Source organism: Moschus berezovskii, chromosome 26 (genome assembly GCF_049115385.1).
Source record: "Moschus berezovskii isolate FMDL1 chromosome 26, NW_MosBer_1.0, whole genome shotgun sequence".
Taxonomy (NCBI): domain Eukaryota; kingdom Metazoa; phylum Chordata; class Mammalia; order Artiodactyla; family Moschidae; genus Moschus; species Moschus berezovskii.
Window position 1 is genome coordinate 13,105,132 of NC_142485.1, and position 23,488 is coordinate 13,128,619.

Below are 23,488 nucleotides of genomic sequence, written 5' to 3' on the forward strand. Positions count from 1 at the left end.
TGGGGTCACAAAGAGTTGGACATGACTGAGCAACTAATAAACACACACACACATGCCCATTCCCTCAGCTGGACGTCCAGAGGAGCTGGCAGCTGGATAGGCATCATTCCCCTCAGAGGAGCTGAACTTCTTACATAGTGTTCCAGAGCGCCAAAATCCTGAGTGTAGAAGTTCCCAGGCTTCTTATGGGTTGGTTCTGTAACTGGCTTGGTCATTTACATATATTTCACAGGTTAAAATGAGTCAAAAGGCCAGCTCAGATCAAGAGAAAGGAGAATAGAAGACTCCCTTCTTGATGGGAGGAAGAGAATGTGTATAAACAGCTGGGAAGTATAAAACCTACCACCGCTTTCCCTCTGCTACATTCTCTTTATCAAGTTAAGCCAGAGGCCAGCCCAGATTCACTGAGAGAAGCAGCATGAATGGACAGCAAAGTACGGAAAGGCAATGTGAACTGCGGCATCAGAGGACGGGCCGCCAGAATCACAGACTGTGATAATGACTTTAAAGCAAACAGATGGAGCGATGAGACAGGAGGATTCCAACAGGCCAACTCAGTTTGGCCGGAGAAGGGCTCTGAGTGCTGGGGGATGAAAATAAATCATTCACATCCTGTAGGAGAGATTCTGAGCAAAAAGAACAGATCTGGTGGGCTCTATATAGTCCATGGGGTTGAAGAGTCATGGCTGAGCAACTAGCCCTTTCACCTTCAGGGCAGATGAACTGATAGGAACAGAATTAGGACACGTATACAGGGTCTGAGGAAGAAAGGAATGTCCACGACTACGCTTAGCGTTTTGTTTTAAGGATTGGCATTGATGAGATGCCACTCGCTGAGATAAGAAATGCTGTTTGCTTTCTTTCTTGTTTTATTTTTAATTTGCCTTGTGAGATGGAAAAACTGGACTTGAGATCATAAATTTCCTTTTGAGAAAATGCTGAGTCTGAGGGGTCTTTGAAACACTGGGGTGGAAATATCCAGTAAGCTACTAGTTGTGTGGCTATGAAGACACAAAGAATGTCCAGTGGGGATATCAACTTTGGAGTCTTCAGAAAGTGAAGTGAAAGTCACTCAGTCATGTCCAACTCTTTGCGACCCTGTAAACTATACAGTCTGTGAAATTCTCGAGGTGAGAATACTGGAGTGGGTAGCCTTTCCCTTCTCCAAGGGATCTTCCCAACCCAGGGATTGAACCCAGGTCTCCCACATTGCAGGCAGATTCTTTACCAGTTGAGCCACAAGGGAAGCCCAAGAATACAGGGGTGGGTAACCTATCCCTTCTCCAGTGGATCTTCCTGATCCAGGAATTGAACCAGGGTCTCCTGCATTGCAGGTGGATTCTTTACCAACTGAGCTATGAAGGGGAGTCTTCAGAATATAAATGTAATTGACAAAAGTCTGGACAGGCAACTCGCAACATTTAAGACATTTCAATCATTATCTTAACAAGTACCTACATTAACCTACATTGTTCTATGAGAATACAGCAGTGGGTAAAAGATGTAAATTTCCACACACTTAATGATTTTCTCTCTGTCTCAACTGGACTACAATTATTAGCCTTTTATCACTGGTTTTAACACTCTGGGTCTTTTGTTTGTTTACTATGTTTTATTTATTTATTTTTACTGGAGGCTAATTATTTTACAATATTTTATTGGTTGGTTTTGCCATACATTGACATGAATCCGCCCCGGGTGTACATGAGTTCCCCTTCCTGAACCCCCCTCCCACCTCCCTCCTCCCCTTATCCTCCCTCTGGTTCATCCTCATGCACCAGCCCCGAGCATCCTGTATCATACGTCAAACCTGGACTGGTGATTTGTTTCACATATGATAATATACATGTTTCAATGCCATTCTGCCAAATCATGCCACCCTCGCCCTCTCCCACAGAGTCCATAAGACTATTTTATACACCTGTGTCTCTTTTGCTGTCTCGTATACAGGGGGAGTGAAGTAAGCCAGAAAGAAAAACACCAATACAGTATACTAACTCATATATATGGAATTTAGAAAGATGGTAATGATAACCCTGTATACGAGACAGCAAAAGAGACACAGGTGTATAGAACAGTCTTATGTTTCCTCCTCCTCCTCCTCCTCCTAAGTCACTTCAGTTGTGTCCGACCCTGTGTGACCCCATAGACGGCAGCCCACCAGGCTCCGCCGTCCCTGGGATTCTCCAGGCAAGAACACTGGAGTGGGTTGCCATTTCCTTCTCCAATGAGTGAAAGTGAAAAGTGAAAGTGAAGTCTCTCAGTTGTGTCCAACTCTTGGTGACCCCATGGACTGCAGCCTACCAGACTCCTCCATCCATGGGATTTTCCAGGCAAGAGTACTGGAGTGGGTTGCCACTGCCTTCTCTGAAATAAGGGTCCTAGCAACGCAAAATTACTGAAAAGACAGGCATGACAATGATCCTGAAGCAGAACTCTTGGCTGTCTATCCACAGCACCATAAAGGAATTCAGAAGGCTTACTGGTCATCTCATACCCGAGAGCCCAAGGTAACGGTTGGTTGAAGGTGTCATAATGTAAAGAGTATGGTGTTCAACTATGAAAGGCATGAAGAAGGCTGAGGTGACCCGACATGCAATCATGGATAAGACCAAAATGTCATCTCATAGCTGGCTGACATTAGTGAGTGATGTCTGGATAATAGATTGACAGTTTAGAAAAATAAAGAAGTTAGTTCCCTACATATTCACATGTGTGCGTGCTCAGTCGTGTCCGACTCTTTGCAACCCGTGGACTGTAGCAGACCAGATTCTTCTGTCTCTGGGATTTACCAGGCAAGAATACTAGAGCAGGTTGCCATTTCCTTCTCCATGGGGGTCTTTCCAACCCAGGGATTGAATCATGTCTCTTGCATCTCCTGCATTGGCAGGTGGAATTTTCTTTTTTTTTTTTAATCACTGAGCCATCTGTGAAGCCCTGCCTACACATTACACAAAGTCAATTCCAGAGAGCTTAAATACAAAATATTTTAATATAAAAACCTAAAAATCTTAAGAAATAGTTACTTAACTTTAGAACAGACAGATTTAAGAACATCAGAAAAGCAAGAAGTCAAAAGGGAAATAGTTGATAGATTGGAGTCTGTGTAAATTGAATGCTTCTTCATTACGATAGAAGCACACACAAAAATTAAAAGACAAAAGGGGAGGGAAATTTACAACCTATGACACAAAGAAGCTAATACAAAAGTATACTAAGTGCTTAGAAGTCAGTAAAGTAACAGACAACCCTCCTTATATAAAAGAAAACAAAATAAATGAAGAGAATTCCAAAAAATCAGCAAACCATCAAAACACAAAAATTGCTCAACCTCATTAGGAACCAAAATTGTAAATACAAAACAATTAGAAACCATTTTGCCTGCTTAAAACTCCTTTGTGTTAAAAAGGCACTTCCCAGTGTTTCACAAAATGTTTGACTTGGACTCTGGTCGTAAAAAGATAAACCACTGAACAAACTCATCACCATCAAACAACACTTTCTGTGTCTAGCTGAATTCTGCATTTGCAATTCTGAGAATTGACAGAATAATCATCATGAATTGCACCAGACTAGCGCACAAAATTATGGCTATACGTAATAATACGTGTTATTGTTGTGGTTATTCAGTGGCTAAGTTGGTTCTGACTCTGTGTGACCCCACGGACTGCAGCACTCCCGACTCCTCTGTCCTCCACGCTCTCCCAGAGTTTGCTCAAATTCATGTCCACTGCGTTGGTGATGCAATCTAACCACCTCATCCTCCGGCGCTCCCTTCTCCTCTTGCCTTCAGCTTTTCGCAGTATCAGTATTTTTCAAACACTTAAATAATATTAGAACCTGTACAGAAAAAAAATCTGGCAAGATATAGTCCAGAATAATATTTTCATAGGTTAACTCTGGTCATGAACTGCTTTTTCTTTACTTTTTGCTAATTAATTACTTCCTACTTTTAAAGATCAAGGCCGTAAGGGAAATTTTCTGCCATTAAAAATATTCGTACATATTTTAAGTATCCCCTGCTCATGGGCCATAGAGACATACTTACTCTCCCAGGAAAACAATCTCAGTGTTGATCTCCCCTGCTTTGTGGCGGAGAAAGTTCCTCAGGAAAGCCGTCACACTCTCCACAGTGATGTTTCCACACACCACGATGAACCTAGAAAGTAAGGACAAGGTGGGGTGGGTCATCCCAGGAACAGGAGTATCTTACAGTCTAGATTTAGACATGGACTCGTAGCTTAGACATCATATTAAAAAGCAGAGACATTACTTTGCCAACAAAGGTCCATCTAGTCAAGGCTATGGTTTTTCCCGTGGTCATGTATGGATGTGAGAGTTGGACTGTGAAGAAAGCTGAGCGCCGAAGAATTGATGCTTTTGAACTGTGTTGTTGAATAAGACTCTTGAGAGTCCCTTGGACTGCAAGGAGATCCAACGAGTCTATCCTAAAGTAGATCAGTCCTGAATATTCATTGGAAGGACTGATGCTGAAGCTGAAACTCCAGTACTTTGGCCACCTCATGCGACGAGTTGACTCACTGGAAAAGACTCTAATGCTGGGAGGGATTGAGAGTGGGAGGAGACGGGGACAACAGAGAATGAGATGGCTGGATGGCATCACCGACTAGATGGACATGAGTTTGAGTGAACTCCGGGATTTGGTGATAGGGAGGTCTGGCGTACTGCGGTCTGTGGAGTCGCAGAGAGTTGGGCATGACTGAGCGACTGAACTGAACTGAACTTAGCTTAAACTTAGTTTTAAATAAAGCTGGTATATGTTCCACCCAGGTTTTAAGTTTAAAAACACCAAGGACTGCATCTCTAATATGCAAAAGCAGCCTCAGATTCTGTAGGGAATGATTCTATACTTTGAATTGCACCTAACTTTTTAGGCATACAAGGACAACTACTGCAACCGCTAGATTTTTCCTGCTTATTTACAACCTATGATGGACTTGTACGTGTGTTCATGACACTTGATTTTCCACTGGACTCCTGATTGGCTGGTGTAGTCTTTTTTCACTGATGAACAACTAATCATCGGAAAGGCTCACTGATTTTCCCACAGTCACATACGATGGTTGAGCAGCACCAGAATCCAGGTTATTTTGGTTTATCTTCTGTACCTAAAATTACCCAGTAGTCACAAAAAAAGTGAGTCCAGTGGAGAGACATCTCGGAGAGGCCCACAAATCTATGCATGTTACCTTTACGGTGAAAAAGAGCTGTCAGTTTCCTTAGGCTTAGTATACATAAGGAAGCTATTCCACTCCACCCCCATTATTATGTAAGAAAGCTGAAAGTCTAACTTTAGCCTCAAACTTAAATTTCTCAGACTCACTGACTGACTTGGCGTGTTGTATCCCTTCCTTCAGATGAGCCAGGTCAGATTTTGGCTTATCAAGTTCATTTCATTGTTTTCAATATTTGTTTTTTATTCATCTTGGTTTTTTATTTTCTCTTCCTACTCCTGAGTCAATCTTGGTTTTTATCCAACTGTGTTAAGACAACCTTCCACAGGAGCTCATCTCCACTGTGTCTCTTTCCTCAACAGCAGGTAAGAATTGTTCCAAAATTTAAGATCTCCAATTCATTATCTCCTTCTTGTTCAGTCACTAAGCCATGTTCAACTCTCCAAGACCTCATGGACTGCAGGATGTCAGGCTTCCGTGTCCTTCACTGTCTCCCAGAGTTTGCTCAAACTCATGTCCATTGAGTCAGTGATGCTATCCAACCATCTCATCCTCTGCCACCCCCTTCTCTTCCTGCCTTCAATCTTTCCCAGCATCAGGGTCTTTTCCAATGAGTCAGCACTTCACATCAGGTGGCCAAAGTATTGGAGTTTCAGCTTCAGCATCAGTCCTTTCAATGAATATTCAGGGTTGATTTCCTCTAGGATGGACTGGTTTAACCTTCCTCTTAGGTGTGAAAAACCATGATGGCAATGGAGGTAACATACATCCACAGAGAAATTGTGTAAAAGTAACTCTGACTCCACTTCACTCCTGGGAACAAATGGCTGGGGTGTGGACAGAACAGGTGATCTGTGAAGGACTGGAGATAAGAAATTCCTCCTCACTCGAGCAAACCTCTTTCTGTCACGAGCCCCACCAGCTTGAGGGGAGTTTGGGCTGAGACAACTGAATTGAATTGTTTTCAGTTCAAACCACGACTTTAACTTGATCCACTATGTAAAGTTAGGCATGAGTCAACCACATGATTAGAATGAATAAAACCATTAGTAATGGATCTAAGAGAACAGTCATGATAAGCAATGTGCAAATACTGGCACAATCAACATTTGATACCAAATGACAACATATCTGTAATAATTTTAACTTATTTAATTTTCTTATGTATCTCTAGATATGCGATCCAAGTGGCAAATGCGATCTTCTCATGGTATCTATTCTAGCACAGCCCTCTTTCAGTGAGTGAGGACCTTGCCCACATATCCACCTAGGCCAGGCAATAGTGTTCAGAAAAAGACAGTGACCAGCAGAGTATCTCAAACTGCAGAAATTATTCCCCTAAAGCGACTTACTTCTTCCCTTTGACCACTTCATAGGTACTGGTATATTTCCTCTTGTTGGCAAGAAGTTCCACCATTTCGGGGACGTAGTTGGCGAACAGTACCTAGAAATGATCAGCAAATAAAACCTTAGGTCTAACTATGTCCAAGGATACTCCAAGAGTCCAAGATGACAAAGGAGAAAGAAGGTCCATAAAATGTTCTTTCTTATAACAAAGACATGACTATGAACTGTGCTTTTAAAAGCACAGTTTAAAATTTAAAGAAATTGATTCCTTTACTTCAGGCTTTGGATTTGGTTAAAATTCAACAGAATGCATTTCAACCTTCAAAAAGATGAAAGCAAAGATGAAAGCAGTAAGACAACCTCCCCATCCATCTGGTCCTGCCCTTATAACAGCCCTTCTTACTCTTCCATTTGATCCTATTTGGGGCTTTGGGGGAAAAAAAAGATATGGGACAGAGTGGAACCCCACTAAGGGGAAATGATAGAAATGAGGGGATGGAACAATTATGTGGACAGGGGGATGTCAGAAAAATAGACTGGACTGGATGGGAGGAGAGTTTGGGGGAGAAAGGGTACATGTATATGAATGGCTGAGTCCCTTTGTGGTCCACCTAAAACTATCACCACGTTGTTAATCTGTTATACTCCATTACAAAATAAAAAGTTAAAAAAAGAAAGGTAGACTGGAGAACTCTGGGATGGTCCTTAAAGAATTAAAATTAAAGTCACTAAGAAAGGAGGCTTCCTTTGTCCTGGAAACACTCCTGAACCAAGCACAGATGTTCCTTTATCTGTAGTAAAATGTTGGTGTGGAGAGAGCTTACTCATCTGAGCTGGAAAGAACACTACATGCAGCAGATCAAACCTCAAGTCCCCTTCCTCCTTGGAAGAAAGACTTTAATCTGATGGGCAAAAGATGAAAGAAGATGAGGTTGCTCAGATCAGTGTAGAGGCTAATTAGGAAGGTCTGCTCTCCTCTGTCTATTACCTTCATCCCTGGCAATCAAGCAACTATGTCATGGGTTCCAGAAGATGCAATCTGAAAAACACGGGATTCACTTATCTCTTCATTTTCATTTGACACCTGCTCTGAACAATGCAACACTTGCTCTTAAACCTGCATCACTTTATTTCTCCCCATTAACCAAATGTTTTGGGTTTATATAGTGATACTCAAAAGATATAGGAAATATTCTTCACCAAACTCCCGAGGGTGAAGACTATGATGAAAGTCCGTCCTAGGGATGTCCTGGGTACCACATCTCCAAACCCGACAGTCGACATTGTTGCCATGACCAGGTAAATGGACTCAAAGTATGAAATGTTCTGTGAATTTCTCCCTTTGAGCCAAGGATCACCAGAGTTTTCCACCTGTCCAAAGAGAGAAGACTCAGGCAAGGTCTGTAAATAGACTCCAAGGGAAAGTTTATAAAGAAAAAGCAAAACACTGGATTTGTTTCACTTCAGTTCAGTTCAGTTGCTCAGTCGTGTCCGACTCTTTGCGACCCCATGAACCACAGCACACCAGGCCTCCCTGTCCATCACCAACTCCCGGAGTTCACTCTAACTCATGTCCATCGAGTCGGTGATGCCATCCAGCCATCTCATTCTCTGTCGTCCCCGTCTCCTTCTACCCCTAATCCCTCCCAGCATCAGACTCTTTCCCAGTGAGTCAACTCGTCGCATGAGGTGGCCAAAGTATTGGAGTTTCCGCTTTAGCATTAATTCAATCCAAATGAAATAGTACATGATTCCCAGGTTGCTGTGAAGGGTGTGCAGATCGTGGGTAGTGATTGTGAACCCATGTGTCTCTTCCTTGTGATTATTGCTCAGATCTGAGGGGGCATGTAACCTGAGCCCACAAGGGGATGCTCTCTGGAGAAAACGGCTGACAACCTTTCTTTTCCTTTCCTGTGGGTGCATCATCCAGCCGTGGAGCCATGGGACTTGGAGGCTGTCAGGCTGAGCACTTATTATTCATTTTCATTTTACAACAGATCAGGATCATCGTGAGGAAATACACAGATACACGGGCACTTCATTTCAGGGAGCTTATGCACAGGGATGCTGGTGTATAAGGAAGAGGAAACAAACTTTCCAGATTATGTTTCCTCTCTCTCTGGAAAAATATTTTCAGTGATTAAAAAGTATAACTCTGAAATAAGCTGCAAGGATACACTGTATAAAATGGGGGATGGAGCCAAAGTTTTACAGTAACTATAAATGGAGCATAATCTTTAAAAATTGTGAATTGCTATATTGAAGGCTTCCCAGGTGGCACTAGAAGTACAGAACCCACCTGTCAATGCAAGAGACATAAGAGACATGGGTTCGATCCCTGGGAAGATCTTCAGGAGAAGGAAATGGCAACCCACTCCAGTATTCTTGCCTGGAGAATCCTATGGGCAGGGGAGCCTGGGGTCGCAAAGAGTTGGATATGACTGTAAATGGTGCATCATCTTTAAAAATTGTGAATCGCTATATTGTACAGCTGCAAATTATATAATATTGTATGGAAACTATACTTCAATTTTAAAAAAGCAACTCTGATAAATGTTTCCTATGATTTTCCCGATTAGTCTTCACTTTTTTTGCGGGTGGGGAGGGCATACACATGCAGGATCTTAGTTCCTCCTGTCTTCATGTTTTAAGGAAACTAAGTTTATCAGATTTTTTTTTTTACATTAAACAAAAAGAGTAACTGAGGCAATGGCATTTGTGCTAGGTCTTTTCAATCATGTCCAGCTCTTTGAGACCCCAGGCTCCTCTGTCCACGGGATTCTCCTAGCAAGAATACTGGAGTGGGTTGCCATTTCCTTCTCTAGGAGACCTTCCCAGGGATCAAACCCTCATCTCTGAGGTCTCCTATATTGGCAGGTGGGTTCTTTACCACTAGCGTCACCTGGGAAGCTTTGTGGTATGCACAGGGTGCAGCTAATCAACTAGGACTGCCGATGGCCTTTGGAGAGCAGGTTGCCAGAACCTTGTGTTTTTGCAAAGAACCCAGAAATCCGGGTTTTTAATGTGACTTCCTTTTTAAAAAGTTAGCAACATGCATACTATCATATGTGAAACGGATCGCCAGTCAAGGTTTGATGCGTGAGACAGGGTGCTCAGGGCGGGTGCACTGGGATGACCCTGAGGGATGGGATGGGGAGGGAGGTGGGAGGGGGGTTCAGGATGGGGAACACATGTACACGCATGGCTGATTCATGTCAGTGTATGGCAAAAACCACTACAATAGTGTAAAGTAATTAGCCTCCAATTAAATCAATAAATTAAATAAAAATAAAAAGATTAGCAGCCAACACAAAAATAGCATCACAAAATGCAAACATGTTAGGGCCAATAAATAGGCCTGCAGGCCCCATTCAACCTGGTAATTGCTGCTGCTGCTGCTAAGCCACTTCAGTTGTGTCCGACTCTGTGCGACCCCATAGACGGCAGCCCACCAGGCTCCCCTGTCCCTGGGATTCTCTAGGCAAGAACACTGGAGTGGGTTGCCATTTCCTTCTCCAATGTGTGAAAGTGAAAAGTGAAAGTGAAGTCACTCAGTCGTGTCCGACTCTTAGCGACCCCACAGACTGCAGCCTACCAGGCTCCTCCGTCCATGGGATTTTCCAGGCAAGAGTACAAAAACAAACAAAAACAAACACCCGTTACCATGGCTTCTCCTTTCGCATTCTCTTGCCATCTGTTCTGTGAGGGCCAACAGGTCTCTACAGGGACACTGGTGACTGCTTCTCCCAGGGTGGACCCACGCCCTTGGGCTGACCTTCTAGATGTAGGAATCTACCTTTACTATGGTAACACTTTTCAGGGAAAACCGTCTCCTGCCTGCAAGAGGAGGAAGGATGTGGCAGCCTTCATATTTCCTTTCTTCTTCAATTGATGTACAGTTGATTTATAATATTGTGTTCATTTCAGGTGTACATTGCAGTGATTCAGTGATCTTCTTCTGATAATTTTCCATTATAGGTTATTACAAGATAATGAATATAACTCCCTGTGCTACAAAGTAAATATATATATATATATATATATATATATATATATATATATATAAATCTGCTCAGTTGTGCCCAACTCTTTGTGACCCCATGGACAGTAGCCCACCAGGCTCCTCTGTCCATGGGATTTCTCAGACAAGTATACTGGAGTGGGTTGCCATTTCCTTCTCCAGGGGACCTTCCCGAACCAGGGATCGAATCCATGTCTCCTTCATCCCCTGCATTGGCAGGTGGGTTCTTTACCACTAGCGCCTCCTGGGGAGTCCTATAAAGTAAATACTTCTTGCTTGCCTATTTTGTGCATAGTAGTTCGTTTCTTGAAACACCAAACACATTTGGTTTTTGACATTTTCCATGATGAACTGAACATGGCTAAGTTTTGGGTTTTTTTACTTATTTTTTCCTTTTTTTTGTTATTTTGAAATGGATTTTTGAGAGAAGAGCTCAAGTGGAAAAAGACTTCTGCTCTGTTTTTGTTTTGCTTTTCTCAAAGGCTTATGCAAGCTTTTAGCAGCCCACTTTAACTTCTGCATTTTCTAATGACCTCTCCTTAACTTTCTTGGAGCAGTAAAGTCCAGGAGTTTCTCTCCTATTGCTGAAATCCATTTATTATGTTGCTGATTACGTGAGATGAGAACTAATGTTTCTTGCAGACAAAGGAGGCAGTTGTGTACACAGATTGATTCCAGGAGAACCAAGAAAGTCCCCAAACTCCCCTTTGCAACTCAGCAACTGCTCCCCCTGCACCTCTCCAGCTTTTCTAAGTATGAAATTCTCTCTGACCCTGTATTTCTTTATCTATTTATTTTATAGAATGATATTTATATCATTTATCACTATTTATTGGAGAAGTAAATGGCAACCCACTCCAGTATTCTTGCCTGGAGAATCCCATGGACAGAGGAGCCTGGCGGGCTCCATATGGGAAAGTTAAGTCCATGGGGTCACAAAGAGTCGGACATGACTGAGCGACTAAACATGCATTACTATTTATATTATTACATTATATATAAGTATACAATATGTGATTTATAATTTATAACATTCATTATAATTTATAATATTATTTATTATGTCTTTATTATTTATGTCTTTATTATTTATCTCTTTATTTCTCTGATCCTTTATTCTTTTTTAAATTGCTGGAAACCCTATGATACAGTGATACATTTTACCTATTGCTTACACCTTAGATGAATGACCTTATTAAATCCTTCTCTAAGAGCAGGTTTTGAGAGTTTGGAGAAGACACATCGATACTGTGAGTGTAGGAGTTACATGCTTGTGAGAAATACGGGGTGGAGAAAACCCCAAAGGAGGTAAAAAGATAGACCTCACGCTGATTACAGTGATGGAGACAGTAGCTTGGGAGGTTTGCCTCCATTCTTCACAGAAAAGACATGCATGCTCACCAGCAACATCAGGGGGTTGGATGAGATGCTCACCAGGTGAATGAATCCTGCAGCCGTGAACCAGGTACTCAGAACGATGGATAACAGCTTGCAAAACTTCACTGAATTGCTAGGGGAAGAAAGAGAGAGTGTTGCTGGGCTCTGACAGGTTCCAGAACAATACAAATACCTCATCCTCTAAACTCCTGCTCCTCAGAGATTAGTTCTGGACCTGGAGCAATGATACACCTCCCCTGGGAGCATCCTGGAAATGCAGAGTCCCAGGCCCTGCCTTGATCTCTGATCTGCAATATTCCCGATCCCCTCTCCTTATGCGTATACACCTTACACTTGGAGAAGCATAGCCCCGTGACACACTCTTGTTCAAAACCCTTGGTAGATTCTGGGGGATGATCCCTGGCCTGATATTATAATGACCAAAGGCAGAGTCCCAAGGAGCCAGAGAGTGGACCTGCAAAATGAAATTTTGAGTGGATCATAGAAATGAAGAAATGGATTAATGAAGAAATGGATTAAATGAAGAAATGGAAGTGGATTACAGAAGTGAAGCTCCATAAGGCTAAACTCACAAGAGGATCCTTGGAGGAAGAAGATCAAACAAGCTCCTGTCTCCTGAGGAAAGCCTCTGAGTTTAGCTGAAATCTCTGGGGTTCTCAGCAAGGTTGCCTGTCCCACAAAAACAGCCCTTTCTCCATAAAGCATCAACTCTTAGCAGTGAGACCCGGCTGGCCAGAACTATTTGATGATGCTTCTAGTGAGAACGCAGAGTCATGGAGATGGTGCGTACGTAATGTTAGACCAAAATGCTTACAGCTTTAATAGGACTGGTGCTTAAAGGTGCTGGGTTGGCCAAAAGGTTTGTTCAGAATTTTCCGTAAGATGTTACAGAAATACCCTAACGAACTTTTGGGCCAACCCAATATTTGGGTTTTTTGTTCGTTTGTTTTTTAACTGTAATTTCAATTTTGTGGAGACATTTAAATGGTTCTATTTCTGTAACAATGAGTTCATTGCTGCTATTGGACAGCTCTCAGGCTTGGAGAAACTGTCTTACATTCTTAGATCAGATCAGATCAGATCAGTCGCTCAGTCGTGTCCGACTCTCCGCGACCTCATGAATCATAGCACGCCAGGCCTCCCTGTCCATCACCAACTCCCGGAGTCCACTCAAACTCATGTCCACAGAGTTGGTGATGCCTGTGGTATATTTCATAACAACAAATGTGTAGAATTAAAGTGTCTGATTTCTTTGGTGATCCACTGATTATTTAGTAAAATATTGTTTAGTTTCCATGTGTTTGTGTTATTTGTAGTTTTTTTTTTTCCCCTGTAATTGACTTCTAATCTCATAGCGTTGTGGTCGGAAAAGATGCTGGATATGATTTCAGTTTTCTTAAATTTACTGAGGCTTGATTTGTAACCCAAGATGCGATCTACCCTGGAGAATGTTCTGGGTGCACTTGAGAAGAAAGTGTATTCTGCTGCTTTGGGATGGAATGCCCCATAAATATTAAGTCTGTCTGGTCTAATGCATCATTCAAGGCTTATGTTTTCTTATTAACTTTCCATCTAGATCACCTGTCCATGGGCACAAACGGGGTGTTAAAGTTCCCCCACTATTATTGTGTTACTGTTGATTTCCCCTTTTATGGCTGTTAGCATTTGTGTTCTTGCCTGGAGAATCCCAGGGACGGCGGAGCCTGCTCGGCTGCCGTCTATGGGGTCGCACAGAGTCGGACACGACTGAAGCGACTTAGCAGCAGCAGCATTTGTCTTAAGTATTGATGTGTTCCTATGTTGAGTACATACCTGTGTACAACTCATACGTTCTTGAAGTGAACCTTTGATCATTATCTAGTGTGTGTCTCTTTGATCATTATGTGATCTTTGTCTCCTATAACAGTCATTATTTTAAAGTCTATTTTGTATGAATTGCTTTAAGAAAAAAACTTGGGGGGAGGGGCAAGAGTTAAAGCCTAAATGCACGGACACGTTGCAAGTCCAAGAAACAAAGAAGAAACAAACTCTCTAAGATGATTGCAAACTTCCAGCCAGTGTGTGAGGCTAACGCAATGGGAGAAACGCAAGCGGATGCTACCTTGGGAAGTGAGGGATTTCACGATGTTTGCGCTGAAGTTTCTGATGGGAAATGAGCTGAGTTGAAGGTTCAGTTAACATTTGAATTTCCTAATCCAAATGAGTAAGGCATACTTGGGGCAGGGCTGGCATTTACCTGGTGCTGATGACACGCAGAATTTGCAAGATTTGAGGGAGTTCCAGCAGCCGCAATGCTCGTAAGAACCTTAAACCTAAAAGCAATCAAAAAAGAAAGCTGCAGTCTGAACTACCCCATACCTAGGACTGTTCATGTTCTCTCTCTCCCTGAAATGCTCAAATATATCACAATGTCATCGGTTTAAGACCATGAGGACTAGTTCAAATCCTGCTTCACTTAATGGCTATTATCATCTAAAGCAACACCCTTAGCGCCTCTGATTCCTGATCTGTAAAATGGGAATTATAATGGCACCCACCTCAAAGTGCTGCTGAGAATTATGATTGCCACAAAGCATGTAATAAGCACAACTCACATTTTACTCTGTTTAACTCTTTTTTAGAATGGAGAGCAAATGATCCGTAAACCACTTAAACTCCTGACTGCAGAATCTCTGTGATACGCTCCCCAGGGCTCGCATGCTGTTTGCATTTATGTGGTTTGATAGGAGCATCAGTAAGGAATATTTTTGTAGATAATAAATAATATGATTACATAAAAACTGACAAAAAACGAGTTCTGAAAATACATTGCAAAACCATACAAACAAGGTAAGGAATTTTTTTAAATGGCAATTAGGCTTTAAATGTGGGCTTCCCAGGTGGCGCAGTAGTAAAGAATCCACCTGCCAATGTAGGAGATGGAAGAGATGCGGGTTCGATCCCTGGGGCAGGGAGATCCCCTGGAGGAGGGCATGGCAACCCACTCCAGTATCCTTGCTGGAGAATCCCATGGACAGAGGAGCCTGGCGGGCTACCGTCCATATGGTTGCAAAGAGTCAGACAGGACTGAGCGACTGAGCATACACAGGCTTTGAAAGAAAATAAAGAATACTTAGGAATGAATGTTGAGGGTGCTTTTTTTTTTTAAATTTTGGAAATAGCTTCTGATTCCCACAATTCACTTACCTAGCCAGTTGCTCTTCAAATAATAAGAAATAAAAGTGGGTGGGATGGTAAAGATGTCTACAATCGAATTCATCTCCAACCAGAACTTGACCTTGTCATCTGCTGCCAGAAACTATGAAATAAAAGCACAAGACCCTAAATTCTGTTACCCTAAAAAAATTTACAGTGAACACAGAATGGGCTTCTTTCAGGTACTTTTCATTCATTAACTGAAGCTCTGACCTCATTCTATCACATACATACATTTTATATGTATATATATGCATATACATTCATATGTATTTATATAACTATATAGGTGATACAGTGGTAAAGAATCTGCCTGTCAACGCAGAAGAGACAAGAGATGCAAGTTCGATCCCGAGATTAGGAAGATCCCCTGGAGGAGGAAATGGCAACCCACTCCAGTATTCTTGCCTGGAAAAATCCGACAGCAGAGCCTGACGGGCTACAATTCATGGGGTTGCAAAGAGTCAAACACGACTGACTGAGCACACACACAATAGATAATGCATATTTATGTATGGTCTTCAACAGAAAAGGTCTATAGGTTCGGCTGGCCAAGGCTTGTGTTTATGAATTTCCCTATTTAGATTAAGAAAGGAAGCACTTCCAGAAGGGAGGATCTGCTATAAAAATAAGATTGTGATGGCTATTGCGGTTGAATAAGTTTTGAAGCAAGGTCATAGAAATACATATATATCCTTAAATATACATGCATATTTATACACATAACACATATATGTGAACACACATCTGCATGTATATATGCATATAAACACATATGTGAGAGTGTGTGTACACATATATATATTTATCTCTCTAAAACATGGAACAGATAAATCTAAAATCTAGATCTAGGGTGGGCCCTCAAAAATTGCTTGTGGAATGAAAGAACTTCTGACTATATGAAGACAACAAAATTAAAGGCACAGAGTATTTTATAGAGTTATATGGCACATAAGCCATCACTGGAGCTGATGACATTTTCAGAGGCGTGTTACCTAGGTTCTGCTATTTTGTGATTACTAGTTGCTCTCACTCAGCAGCAGGTGGGAAGCCAATAAGAAAAATTCAGGGTGACAGGGCGATGATATTTTCTAAAGGAATCCTTTCCACTCATGCTGAAACTGTTGGCCTGGTTTACAGGCTCAAGTGCATGAAAGAGTTTTGGGGTCTCATTATAACTTTTGGCAATTTCGGACCCAGACCCTCCGGCTGTACAGCCTGAGAGGCTAGGCAGATTGTCTGAAGAAGGCATCTCCTTGTATCACACAGATCTCTTTTTGATGTGCCAGTCGAGTTCCTCTGTTTACTCCCAAATTCAACAGGTTTAGGTACTTACTTTTAACCCAAAATAGAAACTAAAGAAAGCATTGAAGGTCAAATCAATCGGGATGGTTTTGTCTTTGTACGAAGAACAGCTTCTTACTGGGCTAGAAAAGAAACGAGGACAGTTTATAAAGATGGACATTTTAAAAGCTGTGAATGCAAAGGCCACAACAAAGAGAATAGGTGGGCAGTTTTCTATTTATTTACCATGAACGGTCAACCCAGACTCTTCTGTGCACATCTCGAGGAAATTACTTTTCTCTTGTGTAGAGGTATGCATGAAGAAAACCACTGCACTGTGAATGGAGCTGAGAAAAGCAGGAGAATCACCTGCTCTTCTTTTCATAGGCTTTGTTGGTTGCATTTCCATTTTATCAGTGGGATTGAGCGGCACACAGGTTATGTGGCTCTAAGACCGTCTACCCAGCCAGGACATTTTGGCTTCAGTATACTTCTGAGAGAGAGCTGCTGCTGCTGCTAAGTCACTTCAATCGTGTCCGACCCTGTGCAACCCCATAGACGGCAGCCCACCAGGCTCCCCTGTTCCTGGAATTCTCCAGGCGAGAACACTGGAGTGGGTTGCCATTTCCTTCTCCAATGCATGAAAGTGAAAAGTGAAAGTGAAGTTGCTCAGTCGTGCCCAACTCTTCACGACCCCATGGACTGCAGCCTACCAGGCTCCTCCATCCATGGGATTTTCCAGGCAAGAACACTGGAGTGGGTTGCCATTGCCTTCTCACCCCAGGTCAAATGAACTGATCTGAACCAAATTCCAAGAAAATGTTCCTAATACATCAGTAAGGAATTCACGCAGCAAAGATGACTAGTTTCTGTAAGATCTCTGAAGTTGCCTGACTTGTGTGGCCCTGTAATCTCAGTTTACTTTAGCTGGAACCCAATATAGTTCCCAGAGGATCAGCGTGGAGTTCAGACTACATTGGGTTGTGTCCCAGAAGCTGTCCTGACTGTGGCAGGAGTGAAGGGAATGCCTGCAGGGAAGAACACAGGATAATGTACTCCTATGTTCCTGATGAGGTGTAGCATTTTCCTTTCTCAGGACCACCTACTGAACTTCTGCTTCAACACCTAAGAAGCCCAAAGGCTGTATGGCCCACCTCAAGGGTCCATAGGAGGGGTAACAGCTAGAAGCTTGTAGTCCCAGAAACGAAAACAGTCTTATGCACAGCACCCCAGCTGCCAGCAGTGCAGAACAACAGGATACAGAGGAAACGCATGCATGCGTGTGCGTGTGTGTGTGTGTGTGTGTGTGGAGTTGGGTTTAGTACTTTCTGGGGGAAACGAAACACTTATCCTTTTTTATGAGCTTCTGTGTGTGAGTATCTGTGAAAGTATATTAAACATTATTCCTGAGAGAAAATTCCAAATTCGCTGGCAGCCTACCGATATAAGCAGACAAGACTGGGGAAATTTACTCACTCAGTAGAGTTGATGAAATAGATTATAAGAGACCCGATGCTCAGGACAAAGACAAGGATAACCTAGGAAAAAAGAGAGAGAGAGAGAAATGTACAGATCCATTCTGTTAACATGAGCATAGATGAATAAACATGCCAACAAAATTGTGTTTTCCCTTTTTCCCTTCCCGAGATACCTGTGGCCATTTTTACACACATTCAGTCATTCATTCAAGAAAAATGGATTGGTTCAGACAAATGCTGTTTGAGATGCCTGGGGAAGTTGAAATCGTAGAGTCAGAAAGTCCATTGGGAGGTGCTGGGAGAGGGGTGGGCATGGGGGATGGGGAGTTAGTGTTTGATGGGGGCAGAGGTTCAGTTTAGGAAGGTGAAATTTTGGGAGATGATCGTGAGAGTTGCAAGACAATGTGACTGTACTTAGTGCCACTGAGCTTTACAGCTGAGTATGGTTAGGATCATATGCTTTATGTTATGTGAATTTTACCACAATAAAAAATTAAATAAATGAATAAAATTTTTAAAAATTAAAAAATATTTAAACATAAACTGATTGGACCTTTACTATAATCAATAAATGAACCTGTACCTTCCCATAACTTCCTTAATTTTAACCTTCACACACTTCAGAATAAACAATTGGTCTTTCTGCTGCTCCTAAGGTTTTCTGAACTCTGGAAGTCCTATCGTTCACTCACTCATTTACCAGATATTTATTAAGTGCTTAATATGTGTTATTCAGTTTATTAGGGATATGGACTCTGAATTGCAGGTGATGGTAGAGAAGAAACAGTCCCAAACCTGCTCCTCTAAAGGACGATCAGACTCTGACAGGGGAGAATGTGCTATAAAGTGAGAAGAGAAAATGAGTGCTTGAACTTGCCAATGTATCTGCTCTGTAAACTCAGGATTTGTGGGATGCAATGAGAAATCGACCCATTTAGAATCTTCAGTGCATTTGGATGAAATCTTTTGCAGCCTCTGTGATTTTTCAGGCCAACTGTACATAACCAGTTATTTCTAGTTTCCAAACATTAAAAAAAATATATGTTCAGTCCAGTGTAAAACTCAGAATTTTATTTACAATTAAAGCTTCACTCCCTTCCAACTCAGGTGTCCCTTGGACAGGCTACCTGTATTTGAAAAGTTGTCAATGTCTTTTCTCTGTTAACCTTTTTTTGTTTTTTAGTCCTACTAGCCTAGTGACTAGGCTGCCTCTGGCCTTTAGAGACTTGAGATTCATAGGTCAGTGTCAGGGAGGGAATCGAAAGGGGAAGTAGGACAGGAAATAGCCAAAAATGTTGGACTTGGCTGGTGTTAGATCACTAGGCTCTCACCCTTGGGCTCTCCAGGCAAGGGAGGTGTTTGTTTGCTTTCCTGGGTTGATTCATTGCTCTGTTCAGTTCAGTCGCTCAGTCGTGTCCAACTCTCCGCGACCCCATGAATCACAGCACGCCAGGCCTCCCTGTCCATCACCAACTCCCGGAGCTCACTCAAACTCATGTCCACAGAGTCAGTGATGCCATCCAGCCATTGCTCTGTAGATCCCAATTTAATTTCTATTCCTATTCAATGGCTATTTGTTTCATACCTCTCATGCCCCAAGAATCATTCTGGGGATTGGGATATATCTGTCAAAAATATACACAAAGATCCCTGCCCTTATGGAGCGTAGGGTCTGGACAATGAAGTAATTAACACACTCCTTAGGTGATATGTGAGAAGATGCGTGCTAAGAAAAAAAGGAGAGCAACTGCAGAAATCAGAAGTGCAAGGGGAGGCAGCAGACTGGCTGCCGTCTAGATAATATTTAATTGCTGAGAGTCCCCACTGCGGTTCTCCTGAGCTGAGTGGAAGCATCTTCTCTCACTGGCTGCTCACAACTCCTTTCTCAGTGAGCCTCCCACTCCTGTATTCTGCTGGGACTCCTCCCTCCAGATGCCTACCTGGACAGGTTCAAGAAGACTCTCCCCCGTGACCCATGTCTGGCCCATGGACCAGCTCGAGCACCCTTTGCCCCAAGAAACACTAGAAGGACAGATTATCTTCAGGGTGGCCCCCTCTCTTCACCAATGAACCAGACATCAGCTTCTGCATCCCCAAAGTTCTGAGAGATGCAATCTGATGTTTCTAAGTGGTCTCTCACTTGCCAGGAGAGGAAAGCCCCATGCCCCCCTACCCCCACCACCCCGCCACAACAAGAGAGTCCTCCAGTTTCCAATTTATCCTAATTTACATGGGATTGGTCAAGATGCTAAGACTTTCAAATGGTTTTCTTTCAACTGCTTTGTAAGTGGCAGAAGCTGTAGCTTACTGGGAGTTACTGACATCTATTTTTCTTGGGGTCTCAACTCTTACTGTCAGTTCTATTTTAACATCTGAACCACGAATCAATGGAGACATCACTAAGTTAGTGGGTCTCATGGAGATATTTGGTTACAAATGTAGTCTGAAGCTCAGGAAGAAATGTTGGGGGTGAATATATATAAAATATATATATCAGTAGATTAAACATTATTAATAGTTTTCATGAAATATTTTTTCTTCTCCTTACATATAATTACATATTTTTCTCCAAGGCTAAATTCCATAAGTGATTATTCATGTGTAAATCATGTATTGACAAACCTCCAGAAATATGGTGGCAAGGCCATATATTTACAGCAATCCACAACATAGAAATTAATAAAAAAAATAATAAATAAAATAAAATAAAAAATAAAATTTAAAAAAAGAGGGAAATTTTAGCTTTATCCAAGAAGAACATGAACTTCATGCCACAAATATAAAAAGGATGATCCAAGAATTACGTGTAACAAACCACAAAATGTGTACTAAACCAGAATAAGGCTCTGGGAACTAACAGATTGTGAAGGCTGTTCAGGTAAAAATGGGAGATATTCTGAGAAGACTTAGGAATTTCCCTTGGGTTGAAGGAGCAAAGTCTGGAAGTGCTGACTGGCTGGGAGAGGTAGGAAGCCCTCCATCTGGGCTATGATTTCTACCAGGCTACAGTCCTTGGGGTCTCAGAGAGTTGGACTGAGCATGCACACATGTAGGTAGAAACCCATGGGGTTTTTCAGGCAAGAATACTAGAGTCAGTTGCCATTTCCTTCTCCAGGGGATCTTCCCAACCCAGGGACTGAACTCGTGTCTCCCTTATCTCCTGCACTGGCAGGAAGATTCTTTACCACTGGGAAGCCCCAGTGGGGCTTAAAACCCCTGTTCAGCTGGTGGATGGTTATGGGTGTCTTCAAAATACAAACAGCCGCCAATGCAGTTGACAAGGGGCGCTATGAACTCTAGATCTTCCTTTATGAATGTGAGCAGACAACAGAAAATTAACAATTACACAGAAAGGATAAGAAAACAGGAGGATCGGGCAGACAAAACAGATGAAATAACTTCCAGTGAAAGAGTGAACACAGAATATATAATCAAACATTTCAGAACTACCATTAGTGTTCCTGGTGAGATTCTAAAAATCTGTGAAATAGTACTGGAGGGTTGGAAAGGCAGAGGAACACGGGGTAACACAGGCAGTAACCACAAGAAGCTGTACACCCAGGTACTGGGAGATCAACAAAGAAAGGTCAGGATTCTCAATATTTAGCACCTTAAAAGAGGTGCCCTTTGGAGGTGGGCTTCAGACTTGGGAGGAGGTGTGCTGGATTGGCGAGTGAGCTTTGGTTCCAGCACCGTTGGCAAAAACTGGAAATGGAAACCAAACATGGCTGCTGGAGTGAAAAAAACATCGATGAAGTGCGACTGAAAAAACACAGAAGGAGCGGTTCCTCCCCCTACTCTAGAGCACAAGGAAGCTGACAAGGGACCCGTGGCTGCTGAGCACTAGCCTCACCTGGCAAAGCAGAGGAGAGAGAGGGGATTCAGAGACCAGAAACTAGGTCATGGCATCTAGCAAGCATCCTTAAGGAGCTACAACACTTCAGAACAGCACTTCCAGAGATTTTAGGGAAAAGGATTACAAGCCAAGAATTCTAAACCCAACCAAATTATAGTTTACTTCTGAGAGCAACAGAAAAAAAATTTTGGACATCCAAGAATTCAGAAAGTACACACCTACAATTTCCCTTGCAAATGAATATGGCAAGTATTCAAGAAAAAAAAAAAGAAAGTTAAAATAAGTTAGGTAAGAAAAGTGATGCTTAATAAAACAGGTAAAATTAATGGAATTTTTAACTCTAAAGAAAATATTAAGAAAGAAATCTAACCAGTTGTACAATGCTAACTGCCAAAAACAAAACCAAACCCCTAAAAAACGGTGGCAATCTGGAACTGAATGTTGAGATTAATTCAACAATTTCAGGAAGGAAAGAGGGGTGGTGTGGAGGAAAAATACGACAATAGTCGCCTGGGAGAGCAGTACACAGGTGTAAAACATGCAGAAGTATGACTGGAGAGAAATAAGGTGGGGAGCTTGTTCTGAACTTCATTTACTGAAATGCTTATGATATTCTATTAAAAATGGAAAAACCCAAGTCAAAAGATGCAAAGGACAAAGAAGGAAATGGCAACCCACTCCCATATTCTTGCCGGAGAAATCCCATGGACAGAATAGCCTAGTGGGCTACAGTCCATAGAGCTGCAAAAGAGTTGGACACGACTTAGTGACAAAGCAACAACAACAACAATTTCAACACTCACGAGGCCACTTGTGTATTGACTCAACCATAGTGAATTCAGCCCAACTGCTGGAGGCTTCTCACTAACACTGAGGGGGTTTAAACCAACAACCACAGCCAGAACAGATAAGCAGAAAAGATAGCCGAAACCCAGAAATCTGTCATGGGAACACTAACAGTGGGTCTGCTTGCTGTTCCATGGCCGCTTATGACATGCTCAAGCCAGCTGCAACACTGCAGGCTAAGTCACTTCACCTGGGAGGGTGGAGAGGCACCGATGGCTCCCCTTGATGCTGTGGGCTGATGGATGCAGAGCTCACAGGCCAGAAGCTAACGCTGACAGGCAAACACAGGCCTCTGGGGGAAGGGGACAGGGGCTGAGCCCAGAGCTAGGTAAAGCCCTCTGCCCTCTCTGGTCCAAAACAGCACTGCACATCCCTTCCACATACTATCAAAGTGTGATCTGAGGACTCAGCCCCAGGAATCCCAAAGCTTTCTCAAGGGAAATCTGTGAGGTCCTTTATTTTCTAACTACAGACCTACGTGAAGCTGGGTTTTCTTGGTATGTTTCAAAACAACATACTGCCGGTAGAAACACATTTAAGATTCTAGCTGTCTTGAACTAGACCAGACAGTAAAGACATTTGCAAAATTATAAAAACAGGACTACTCTTCTAATTAAGTTTTGGAAAAGTTTGAATTTTAAAATAAATGCCATTTGTATTACCCCAAAAATGCAAAAGAAATAAAATTTATAAAAACTAACAGATAAGGACCAGTTGGTAAAGAATCCACCTGCAATGTAGGAGACCCCAGTTTGATTCCTGGGTCACTAACATCCGCTGGAGAAGGGATAGGCTACCTACTCCAGCATTCTGGCCTAGAGAATTCCATGGACTGTATAGTCCATGCTGTCGCAGAATTGGATACAAC

At 42.3% G+C, this 23,488-nt stretch overlaps 1 protein-coding gene across 1 annotated transcript in view; it reads right to left on the reverse strand.

Moving 5' to 3' along the window:
• The window catches only part of KCNU1 (potassium calcium-activated channel subfamily U member 1), a 146,033-nt gene that overhangs the window by 109,968 nt on the left and 12,577 nt on the right, over positions 1 to 23,488 (reverse strand). Inside the window, exons 3-10 of the mRNA XM_088832661.1 lie at positions 17,917 to 17,978; positions 16,493 to 16,583; positions 15,148 to 15,259; positions 14,198 to 14,273; positions 11,998 to 12,073; positions 7,743 to 7,913; positions 6,548 to 6,639; positions 4,049 to 4,159 (exon numbers count right to left, since the gene is read on the reverse strand). Of these exons, the coding sequence (XP_088688787.1) occupies positions 4,049 to 4,159; positions 6,548 to 6,639; positions 7,743 to 7,913; positions 11,998 to 12,073; positions 14,198 to 14,273; positions 15,148 to 15,259; positions 16,493 to 16,583; positions 17,917 to 17,978 (791 nt within the window). The remainder of the gene's footprint in view (positions 1 to 4,048; positions 4,160 to 6,547; positions 6,640 to 7,742; positions 7,914 to 11,997; positions 12,074 to 14,197; positions 14,274 to 15,147; positions 15,260 to 16,492; positions 16,584 to 17,916; positions 17,979 to 23,488) is intronic.